At 40.3% G+C, this 12429-nt stretch overlaps 1 protein-coding gene across 12 annotated transcripts in view; it reads right to left on the bottom strand.

Annotated features, from left to right (window-relative positions):
- The window catches only part of UTRN (utrophin), a 547129-nt gene that overhangs the window by 365878 nt on the left and 168822 nt on the right, over nucleotides 1–12429 (bottom strand). For all 12 annotated transcript variants that reach the window (XM_040238622.1, XM_040238626.1, XM_040238624.1 and 9 more), the window contains 2 exons: nucleotides 11395–11540; nucleotides 10023–10235 (listed from right to left, as the gene is read on the bottom strand). In XM_040238622.1, coding sequence (XP_040094556.1) covers nucleotides 10023–10235; nucleotides 11395–11540 — 359 coding nt within the window. The remainder of the gene's footprint in view (nucleotides 1–10022; nucleotides 10236–11394; nucleotides 11541–12429) is intronic.

The following is a 12429-nucleotide window of genomic DNA, read 5'->3' as shown; positions in this document are numbered from 1 at the left end:
CTGGAACATGATACTCAGATACTGTTCTCAACACCCCAATCAACATGCTCCGGTAATTACATCGACTTTTTAACGTATTTAAAATATGCCACCAAGAACCAATTACTCTTATCCTTAAAATACTGGAATGAATGACAAAGAGGGAACCTAAGTGGTATTTCAGATATAGATAGTACATTCAGAAAATGTCTGAATTTTCTGACATTTCTTTGTTTTATTTCTCTTATTGTAGAGTTGCAGTTTGTTTCCTTTTCAAAAATTTTTATAGATATATATTATTCATAATATTACAGTTAGCTAAAACTCCAAAATTTCCATAATGACCTCAAAAGGATATTTTCCCTACCCTATATTGTTTAATTAATTTGTGTAATAAATTCAGAACTTGAAATTTACAAATATCAGCAATATTTAACAATACTACTTAGTAATAAAATAATAAAAAGCCAACAGAATGATTTGAATTTTTAGTCTCTCCACTTTCTTATCAGCTGCTCTTCCCAGCTTTCTCTTATCTGCAATCTGACAGTGAGGCATTGTTCTTCTGTTGGCTTGGGGTTTTTTCTGTTGTTGTTGTTGTTTGGTTGGGTTTGGGGGTTCTTTCCCAGGTGAAAAATAAGGCCAATTACAGTGCCTTCCTGAGCATCCCCCCATGAGGACATCACCTCGTTCATTAGCCAACAAACTTCTCAACTTAGTTTTCAAAACATAGGATAGCATCTAAGTAGCATTTCACTTAGGTTTTAAGGGATGTTCCCAAATACTTTACAGAAATCAAGCCTTACCCATAATGATAGTCTGTGAGCACTGTTTAAGCTAAATGAGCACACATGAAATGTGAGACCGTGAATCTGTATATCTAATAATCTAGTATCCTCCTCCAAAAAATAAATAAAAGAAAGCAGTACTTAAAGAAATGAGGTCTGGACAAGGCTTCTGAGTGGTGTCCATGCTGATTCCTGGGGACCACCACACTCTTTCCTAAACACAGGTAAGGTTTCTGGTCAATCATTTATCTACAGCTTTGCCAGGAATTGACATCAAGCTTAGTGCAGTCCCTGAGCTTCTAGAAAAGAATGTACCCCCTTATTTAAGACATTCACTCATCTCCCCCTTATTTAAGACATTCACCCATCTCCACTGTCCTGGTAATTTCCTCACAAGTCGCATAATGCCACCTTGAGATCATGGGTAAAACACCACATTACTGGGGATGTAGATTTAGGCATCAGAAGGATCGCGTGGTTTTTCCATCTAACTCATAATTCAGGCTCTAATGCACTCTCAGTAATGACCATTCTCCACTTTCCATCTCGCAAGGTCATTCTCTGATGAAGATGGGAAGCAAAGAGGGCTTATGTGGCCGAGCCTTTCTGTCTCCTCTATTCATATTATACCACCCGGAGCAAGCATTTCTCATTCTCCTTGTTCCAAGCACAGCTTTGAAAGCCCTTTCAGTCACACTGAGCTCTTTCACCAAGCTTCCTTTCCCTCTGCTCTTTAGCCTGTTTCTGTCACTCTTCTCATACATCAATGCTACTCTGATAATATTTTCAATCGGTGACATCTCTCTTCTTTGGAGCTGGCTTCAGCATTCACGGGTCTCATCCAAGAAGACTGCTTAGGAAGATATAGTCAGGGTAGGGTAGGGTGGGGTGTGCAAAAGATATGAAGTGCAAAAGGAAAGTATAAATACATCTATAGAGTTCATGAGGGCCTTTTTAAACTGTTCACTTAACTTGTTACCACTTCTTGCACTGTTAATCTCTAGTCTGAACTTTTTAAGAATTCAAGGCAGCATTACAGCTGTGTAACTGGGCAATTCATTAAATCAAGTTTGGAGTAAGGAAAATTGACAGTCTCCCAGGCCAAGAATTTTTGAAATTTATATAGAGGTTATAACCACAATCAGCCTTGACTGAAGTGAGCAGCCTGAGTGATCCCTGCCATTGGTACAGAAAAGGAAATTCTGTGCCATCAACCTCCTCCCTCTCTCCCTCCTTCAGACACACACAGACCCTTGTGAGCACACACAATTCACACACACACCCCCGTTCCTCCTCTTACAGTTACATGCGTGCATGCTCACTCAGTCGTGATGGACTCTCTGAAATCCCATGGACTTTAGTCTGCCAAGCTCCTCTGTCCGTGGTATTATTCTCCAACCAAGAACACTGGAGTGGGTTACCATGCCCTTCTCCAGCAGATCTTCCTGATCCAGGGACAAACCAGCATCTCCTGTGGCTCCTGCACTGGCATGCAGATTCTTTACCACTGAGCCACCTGGGAAGCCCCCTTGTACAGTTAAACATGAGAAAAAAGGAAGAGGGAAGCAACAGACACCGACAACCCATGGAGACCAATGGATCATCCCAATGGTAACAAAGGGAACAGAGAGGAATCTGAAAAGCCGTTTTCACTACTCAAAGTCCTGCAGGTAATCCTGACCACACTCAGTTCTAAGACAGGCAGCGTGACCTTTGACAAGAAAGACCAAGGTCTGAATACCTAGCTCAGCACCTAACCAGCCACGAGACCTTGAGAAACTTCTCAGCTTCTCTTCTGGGAGCTTCCATAGCTTACCTATAAAACAGGAATAATAACAACTACTTTGCCTGACTATTCTGAAAAACAGAGATGGTTTAGATTGGCTCTGGTACAGAGTAGGTTTGCAGTAAATGGTAGCTATTATTACTCACACCTACAAAATCAAGTGCCTTATTACCAAGGTTAAGCCCACAAAAGACATACCACTTTGGGTTCTGGTGTCTGTTCCCAACAGACACTTTGCAGAACCAGCAGCAAGGATGAGGACATATTTGCATAAGCATCAGTGTAAAGTGCTCAACTGCTGTCAACATCAATGCTAGTTCCATCCTATGACTGCTCAAAGTGACTGTGGGAAAGGGCTACTGCTTATGATCTTTCTCACCAGACCTGGCTGAATTCAGCTCAGCAGAAGGAACCTAAGTACATGAGAAAAGGCCCAAAAGAAAGGGGCCTGATAACAGAGCTTCACAAGGCCTCCCTACCCTGTGGCTGTACCGTGTGGGAAAGGTTATTAGGTCACTAAGATCACTACAGCAGCGACTTGTGTGCAAGTAAATGTGAAAGATGGAGAAGCCTTCCAATATCTCCTCTTTCCCTAGAAGAAAAATAATTGTCTTAGTCCACTTGTAGCAGATGTTTCCTGTGCTTTTAAAAAATACTGAAATCTGCTCATCTTTAAGTGAACTGTACAGATAAGAGGTTACAAAGAAAGTGAAAAAGCTCACATGAAGAGTGTTTCTCTGTCCATTTAACAATCACTCAGCTGATGCCTTGATGAGTTTCTAATGTACACTAATGTGTATTTAATTTTTTTTTTACCATCTCCATCCACTTGCAGAATGAATATAGGAATAGATAAATAGAAATGAAGAGAGACACTTAAATGGGGCAATTTCTAATGTTCTATCTTCATTGGAGGGGCTTCAGTTCTTTTAAAGCATAACAAAAAAAATTGTTTAAATCTGAGTAAATTTCTAAAATGAATGTTATTATTTCACAGGCAGAAACACACTATACTAATCGAAGGTAACCATTTCTCATTCCTATTTATACTCATAAATTCTCAATGAAATATAAAATGACTAATGTGGAAGTTATGAAAACCAAAGTACCAAATACTTCAGTTTGGAGGGGTCAAAATGCTGCACTGACTACCATGGCTCAAAAGCACTGATTTGTAAGCACTTTGGCTGAGCAACACCTGCTGCTGGGTCACAGAAAAGGAATGTGAGGTCATAAAAACAATTCCATTAAGCCTACACGTCCATCTCCCACACCCCAGCCCCTGAACCAGGGATGGAGGAAATCTGAAGCCTGGTATCTCTGGATGGACGACAGTAAGATTCCAAGGTACACAACTTCCACCCAAGATTTTATTTACAGCGAAATTCTTGGCATTGTATCTTGTTCCTCCCCCATCTGTTGGAATGTCCACGGCTTTTTAAATAACCAATATCTAACGCAAGACATAGGCAAGAAGAGTTGTGAAACCAAATTTAAAACAGTAACTTCAGGCAGTATGTTTCTGTTTCCTTTGATTTATATTCATTAACCTCAAAACACTCTCGGTGTTCCCTCACTTAGTACAGAAGGCCAGCAGTGACACTGCTACTGCATTTATTCATCTGAAACCAATAGAATTCTTAACTTTAAGATCCAAAAAGCACCAATATTTCCTGGATTAAAGTAAAACACATTCACAATGCAGAGAAGAAAAAAAAAACCTATGAGATCATTCTATCAGTTACGTGTTACCTAGAAAGAATTAAATCAGTTACATGGCACATTACTTTTAGAAAATGTTTACCATCGGGTTTTTACCCTGATATGTGTTCCAAAGTAATTTCTAAACCTGGTTCTGCTTGTTTCAGAGCTCCAGCATGTTCCCTTCTGCGCTCCGGGTAAGAACACATGGAGTGTTCAGTGTGTGTCTTTGTTCATCAATTGAAGGGAGAGGTGTGACTACATGGGTGCCCTGCCAAGGACACCCAGGCATTTAGACTTTATAACAGATCCAACCTCACTAGAGAGGTACGAACGCGTATTATGCCTGCAGGCACCTGCAAAGCAGAGACGTTCACATCCACTTGCCTGCTATATGCCAGACAAGGTTTCTATGCTCAAAGAGCTCACACCCTGGCAAAGGACAGGCGTACAGGTCTCAGCCTTAATCAAAGGTGGCCTGAGATCAAATTGTGAGGGTGTAAACAACATGTAGTGGAACAAGGAATAATTAGCTGTGAGTATGATGGTGAATAAGACCAAAGACTGCCCGTAGAAGCAGCTTCTTCTTTAAGGATGAAACAAGAAAGGGAGGCTGTAAATTCCTAGCAAGTAAGTGACTTTTCGGAAAAGGGCAATTGTCCGCTGTGTTCTTTGTGACCCACCACACTATCTCTCCACTCGACAGAGCTCACAGAAGAAGACGCAGGCAGGGCTCGAGAACAAGGAGAGAGCAGGAGATACGAAATGTTTGCGAGAGCACTTTGTATTATCGTGGCAAAGACAACCAGATGCTTTCCAGAAACACAGCTCTGTTATTAGTGTGGACAGTGAATCCAAGAGAGAAGAGGCTGCAAAAGCAAGAGTCAGATTTAAATGGTAATGGGATTATCAGAGCAATAGGTTACATGACAGTCTGCAAACAGAAGGGGCTAAAGAGAAGGTTCAAAGAGGAAGGAGGTAAATATTGGTAAATATGAGAGTTTGTGTGGGCCTTGAGGACAGTTTCATGACTTGGAGATGCTGTGTCCAACCCTGTGCAATTCTACGGACTGTAGCCACAAGGCTCCTCTGTCCATGGAATTTCCCAGGCAAGAGTACTAGAGTGGATTGCCATGCCTTCCTCCAGGGGATCTTCCTGACTCAGGATCAAACCCACATCTCTTAAGTCAGCTGTATTGGCAGGCGGGTTCTTTACCACTAGCGCCACCTGAGAGGCCCATGACGTGCTACAGGTGATCTTGAACAGGGTAAAGGAAACCATAGGAAATACACTTGCAGCCCCTGAGCTCAAAGATATTACTGCTGGTGATAGCAGTGTCTTAGAATTTTATAATATTTAATCCCCATAATTCATAAGAAACTCATGTCAGTAAAATCAACAGAGAAATTTTTCATATGTTTTAAAATATTTTGCTTCCTGGAAAGAGTGGTAAGACTTTCTGAGAGAGTTTTTTTAAAGCACCAGTCTACATCTTAAGTACAAGAATTGAGATCATTAACTTGGCAAAAAATAGATTTAAAGAAGAATTTACAAATATATTTGAACATGACACTGTGAATAACAATGCTGGCCCCACCACTATCTATATAAAAGAAACCAGCCATTAGATATGGGAAAGGCAGGCATATAAGAAAAACACCATTTGCCAATGAATAACAGAAAACTAAAATTTGCACATAAAAAGATACCAAGATCACCTTACAAGTATCGTAGGGATGGAGGGAAACTATAAGTACACAGCTCTGAAAATACTCTCAAAATTTAAATGTGCTGGGTCAATAAAAAGCATTATTATTTTGAGTAGTGAAATTGATACTCTAATCCATATTCATGCATTTGTATACCGTCTATTTAAATAGACATGATACTGGGATACAAGTAATACTGGGAGTATCAATGGACTCCCTCATGGAGTCCCAGTATCACTTGGTTCTGTTAGTAAGAGGGGAAAATGATTAGAATTAGTCATATTCATAACTTTTCTTTCTTACTTTGAGTATGTTTATCTCCAGCAAGGATCGCTGTTACTATTAGCTACTCCCAGGAAAGGAAATGGTATTGGGGAAGAAAAGTGAAAGCTGCTTGCTCAGTCACATCCAACTCTTTGCAATCCCATAAACTGTAGCCTGTCAGACTTTTCTGTCCACAGAATTCTTCACACAAGAGTACTGAAGTGGGTTGCCAATTCCTTCTGCAGGAGATCTTCCCAACCCAGGGGCTGAACCTGGATCTCCTGCATTGCAGGCAGATTCTTTACCATTTGAGCCACCAGGGAAGCTCATTGGGAAAGAAAGGGAACTTCTCAGTGTTCATTCTCAGTCTCTATTACTCAGTGTCTTCAATGAGCAGTATGTATGTATTTCTTACACAGTTTAAAATGCATCTGAAAAATAAACAAGTCAACCACTTTGTTCCTAAACATCATCATAAATTGGCACTGAATCAAAAAACCTACAGTACTTCATGCCTTAAAGACAAAATAGAACTTGAGTGCCTAGAAAAAGACACCATGTCAGTAAAAAAGGAAAAACAACTTTAACCTACAAATGAATATTCACTGTAATTATCTTTAGGGAAAAAAGTTAAAGTTTTCTTAAGTGAACTGTGGGTAGTTAAGTAACAAGCAATTAGTTCAAAGCAAATACAGGAGCAAAATGTTCTTTAGAATTGAATAAATATATATTTCAATAAAGAAGCTGCATAACTATGGAATACAGACATCACCAACAGTCTTATAGTTAGGACACAAAAAGTAAATTTAAAATTTGTAATTCACATTAAAATCTGTTAATGTAATAAAAAACAACCAAAAAGTCTAAATATCCAGACACATGTGCTTGAAGTGAGACATTTTTAATGGAAATAAAGTTGGTGTACGCTCCAACTGGGCTTCCCTGGTGGCTCAGACAGTAAAGAATCTGCTTGCAATGCAGGAAATCTGGGTTCGATCCCTATGTTGAGAAGATCCCCTGGAGAAAGGAAGGGCTACTCACTCCAGTATTCTTGCCTGGAGAATTCCATGGATAGAGGAGCCTGGCAGGCTGCAGTCCATGGGGTCACAGAGAGTCAGACAGGACTCAACAACTTAAGAAAAAGAAAAGTGGGCATATGCTCCAATTGACCTGGATTTGCTACATTAGTAACAATGACAGAACTCTCTTTTGTGTTCTGGAGGAATACTTATTCACTTTAAACTCCATATTAAAATACTGGCATGCATTTAGCTAACCCTAAAATAACACATCAAGAAGTCAGAAGGAACTAACCCTTGGGTTAATCTTCACTTGTAAATTTTCCTAACTACATCTCAGAATTTATGAAAATAAAGCAATGATCTTTTGAAAAGATAGGAAATACTTTAACCAGCATTGCTCAACCTTGGCCCTGATGACATCTGGACCAGAAAATTCTTCTGCTGTGTGGGCTGTCTGGTGCATCAGCTGTAACTGCGGCCTCTACCCACTAACTTGCCAACAGAACCCACCCTTTCCCTATAGTTGTGATAACAAAAAATGCTCCGAACATTAAAAAATGTCCTTCTGGGGGGAAATTTACCCATGGTTGAGAAAAGGATAATCCAATATTTGGAACATAACAAAAATTTTAAATCACAAATAAGAGTAATTGTGGATTTTAATGTTGGAAAGAATGACAACTGAAGACTGGAAGCTCAGACAGAAAAGAATTTGCCTGCAAAGCAGGCACCTGGGTTCAATCCCTGGTTCTGGAAGATCTCCTGGAGAAAGGAAGGGCTACCCACTCTAGTATCCTTGCTTGGAGAATGGCAGGGACAGAGGAGACTGGAGGGCTGCAATGAGGTCGCAAAGAGTCTAACACTACTGAGCTACTAACATGTGCGTGCACACACGCACGCACGCACACACACACACATACACACATAAAGGGAAGTGGATCCACTCACAAATTTAAATAAGCCAAAAACACTGAGCTACAGAAAAACACACTCCTCTTCAAAATTAATGGTTTGTTCGAACGAGATCTCAGTGTAGAACTGCAGCTTATACTTCAAGAAAACTAACCCTTTCCACTACGACCACACACACAGAGCCCCTGCCATCCTTATTCTCCTGTTATGCTTTGGATCTGTCCATTGGTTTCTGTGTCAAACAGCTTCCCTCATGTTTCAGTGATCCCCTCTCTTGCTCATCTCCCTGGATCCTTTCCTAGACTATATCACTTACCAGCTTGTACCACATGCTCTGATTTTAATTTTTAAAACATCATTTTCATAAGTTTTGTCTTCATTTCAATATTTCCACTTTCTTTGAAACAACTTTTATAAAAATTCTCATATATTATGTATAAAAAACATCTCTAAATATATATGTGTGTGTGTGTGTGTGTGTGCACTTCTAAATCTCATATTACTAATCTCATTTCATTCACTGAAAAATATCACTGTGTGCCAGGCACTATATGAGAAGTATACTTTGGATACATCAGTAGAGAAAATAAACCACAAAAGACCAAGGTAAAGAGGCACTGAAAGTGAAAGTGAAAATCCCTCGGTCCTGTCCGACTCTTCATGACCCCATGGACTATACAGTCCATGGAATTCTCCAAGCAAGAATACTGGAGTGGGTAGCCTTTCCCTTCTCCAGGGGATCTTCCCAATCCAGAGATCGAACCCAGGTCGCCTGCATTATAGACAGATTCTTTACCGGCTGAGCCACAAAGGAAGCAAGGAGGCACTAGTGGGCTACAAAGAGAGTGTAATCAGTTCATCCTTCATCCCGACCTTGTCTACCAGGTGAGAAGGTAGAGAAGTTCATCCTTCTCTACCCGACTGTCATGACTTCCCTTCTTCATCCTCCTTGCAGGTGAAACGTTAAATCCTGACTGTCCCATCTGACATGGACCTTAACCAGTTTCTCCTTACAGCCTCACATTATCCTTTCCTCTAGAACTCTCTATCTGCCACCATTTTCAGATGGAACAAAGGATCCTGCTTCTGAATACTTCAGTTGGTAAAGAATCTGCCTGCAATGCAGGAGACCCCTGTTTGATTTTTGGGTCAGGAAGATCTCCTTGTGAGTGGATAGGCTACCCACTCCAGTATTCTTGGGCTTCCCTTGCAACTCAGCTGGCAAAGAATCCGCCTGCAATGCAGGAGACCTGGGTTCGATCCCTGGGTTGGGAAGATCCCCTGGAGAAGGCTACCGACTCCAATATTCTGGCCTGGAGAATTCCATGGACTGTATAGTTCATGAGGTAGCAAAGAGTCGGCTTTCACTTTGCCGAATTTTCATGGACCTCGAATCACCTGCTTTCCCAATCTGATACTGGTTGTTAGTAGCCTAGTTCAGGTTTTTCAAAGGTCTAAAAATGTCTGAAATCTTAACAAATCAGCTTCAAGAACTAGGCTATCTGCTACTATCCAGGCAACTTCTACCACTCTAACCGAGTCTCCACTGCAATCTAACCACCAGCTATTTCATGTGGGCTCATCTCTGAAACATTATTTTGACAATTTTAAGCAAATTTCTCTTATCTGCAAGGTCCAGTTTACTGCTACCAATAAGCCTTTTTGCCAGGCAAAAGGAGATAACTGTGTTTTCCAGCATCATTAAAAGTATGTCTTTGGTTGGAATTTTATATCCCATCTTAAGTACATTAACAAACATGGGACCAGAAAGAATGCAAACTGCTCAAATAATAGATATTTACTGACAATTACTACTTTACTCTGTAATAAACTAAACCTCCTAGTGGCCTTTCGATTTACCTCAAAAGTTCTGAGTTTGGGGGTAATTTCTTCAAGCAAATGCAGATCTTTGGAAACCTTGACCTTCAGTTTGTTCCACTTTCCTTGAACATCATCAAATTCTTGCTTAAATGTTTTTTCTATATCTGGAGAAACATTTTTCTCCAAAGCCTTTGTTTCTTCTGCAAGTTTATGTAAGGTAGGTTTTTGATTCACCAGGATTTCATCAAGAGCCTGGAAAACAGAGTTCAAGATTAAAAATACATACAATAATCTATCTGTGAAGATATATTCAATAATAATGGTTATAAACAGTCAAAATCACTTTTTAAAGAGAGTTTGATCAAAAAAGAATTGTGAAAAACTCATGAAAAAAGAATGTGCCCAGTCGCTTCAGTCATGTCCAACTCTTTGAGACCCCACGGACTGAATCCTTGTGGGCATGGGATTTCCCAGGGAAGAATACTGGAGTGAACTGCCATTCCCTCCTCCAAAGGATCTTCCAGACTGGGGGATCAAATCCACGTCTGCTGCACCTCCTGCATTGCTGGCAGATTCTTTAGCACTGAAACACCAGGGAAGTCCCATGGAAAACCAATAAGTATAATCAAAAAAGTCATAGCTTTCCCTATATGAGTTGTGTGTGGTTTCAAGACAATATATTGGGTTGGCGAAAAGTTCATTTGGGTTTTCCTGTAATATCTTATGGAACACCTAAACAAACTTTTTGGCCAACCCAACATTCTCTGCACTAAAAACCAGCAGAACAACAGGCCCAATGAGGGCCCAGTGTGCAAGGCTTGATGGAGAATCAGTTATATCTGATGAAATAGTGCAGGCACATGCTTTAAGTGACCAGGGAAGCATTTTCATTCAACACAGGAAAAGAACACAACCGATATTCTTCATTTCGTTAAAGATATTTTATCCAGTTGAGAATTTTAAGCTAGTCAAACAGAAGGAGAAAATATGCTTTTATTCTATTAAAGGGTTTCCCAGGTGGCACTGGTGGTAAAGAACCCACCTGCCAATGCAGGAGACATAGAGCCACAGGCTCGATCTCTGAGTCAGGAAGATCCCTGGAGGAGGAAATGGCAACCGGCTCCAATATTCTTGCCTGGAGAGTCCCATGAACAGAGAAGCCTGGCGGGTTATGGCCCATGGAGTCACAAAGAGTTGGACACAACAGAAGTGACTTAGCAAATTCTATTAAAAACATTTAATAACTATCTTGTATCTGAGATCTTAAATTATAGTAATTAACTCTCAAATTACAAGAAATATAAGCAATGTTTGATCAATTTTGATCAAAACAAATACATTTTTAAAAACCATTTCAAAATACATATGTTAGAAATGAACCTGGACCACTTAGACCTAAAACATATATTACCTTTTTTTCTTGGAGGGCCTTCTCCACCTTCGCAAGATCATTCAAGACATTCAAAGACATCTGGGCCTTACTTTCAGAGTCATTTAGCAGATCTGTCAGTGTTTTCAATGATTCCATATACGCACGTCCAGGTCGGCTCTTCAGTTCTGTTTATGAAAAAGTATTCACTTTGAGAAACTATTGTTAGGAAATTAATATTGCTATATCTATTGTTAATCTTCATATAAAATAGGTGAAATCTATTACACAAGAAGTTAAACTCCATAATTAAAATTACAAAGGGTCTCTCTTAGAGATCAAATAAATCATTCCACTGGCATTTCTGAGAGTCAGACAGTGGTGACTTCATTCCTGCGGATGTTGATGCTTGAAATATTAACTAACCCACCATCATTTTTCTTCATTTCATCATGATGAAATGTCTCTCGGAAGACAGTACTACAATGATCCTTTTGTCTCATATAATCTGCTTCTCCCCAGTAGCTACACAAAGAATAAAAGGAGACAAAGATCCCCTCGGCCAGTTATCCTCTAAGTTCAAGTGTGTAGACAGGCCGCCATCCGCAGAGGGGTAGACGCTGTACAGAACACCACAGCCAGGCGCACAGGTACCCTGAGGAATTATGGCTGCCCCAGCCAGCTGGAGGGATGGCTACTTCAGCCACTGATGTCAAATTTACAGACAAGCAACACTAGAATGGGGAGGAAGCCACCTCATATGAACCACAAAGAGCTGAGACCCACCAGCAGCAAAAGTTAAGAAACCAGAAGTATTAGTCACAATAGCCCAAGGGTGGAAACAACCCAAACGCCCATCTACAAATGAATAGATAAGCAAAACATGAAGTCTACACAAAACAGAATACTATTCAGCCTCCAAAAGGAAGGAAATTCTGACATACCCAACCCACAAAAAGGAACTCTGAGGATAAGTGAAATGAGCCCGTCAACAAAAAAGAAAAACTGTCTGATTCCACTTAGGAGAGGTTTCTAGAATAGTCAAACTCACGGCAACAGAGAATAGAATGACGGCTG

The sequence above is a fragment of the Oryx dammah genome, unplaced genomic scaffold (assembly GCF_014754425.2).
Source record: "Oryx dammah isolate SB20612 unplaced genomic scaffold, SCBI_Odam_1.1 HiC_scaffold_4, whole genome shotgun sequence".
NCBI lineage: Eukaryota > Metazoa > Chordata > Mammalia > Artiodactyla > Bovidae > Oryx > Oryx dammah.
The sequence above is the reverse complement of the archived record's forward strand: the minus strand, read 5'-3'. Positions and strand labels throughout refer to the sequence as shown.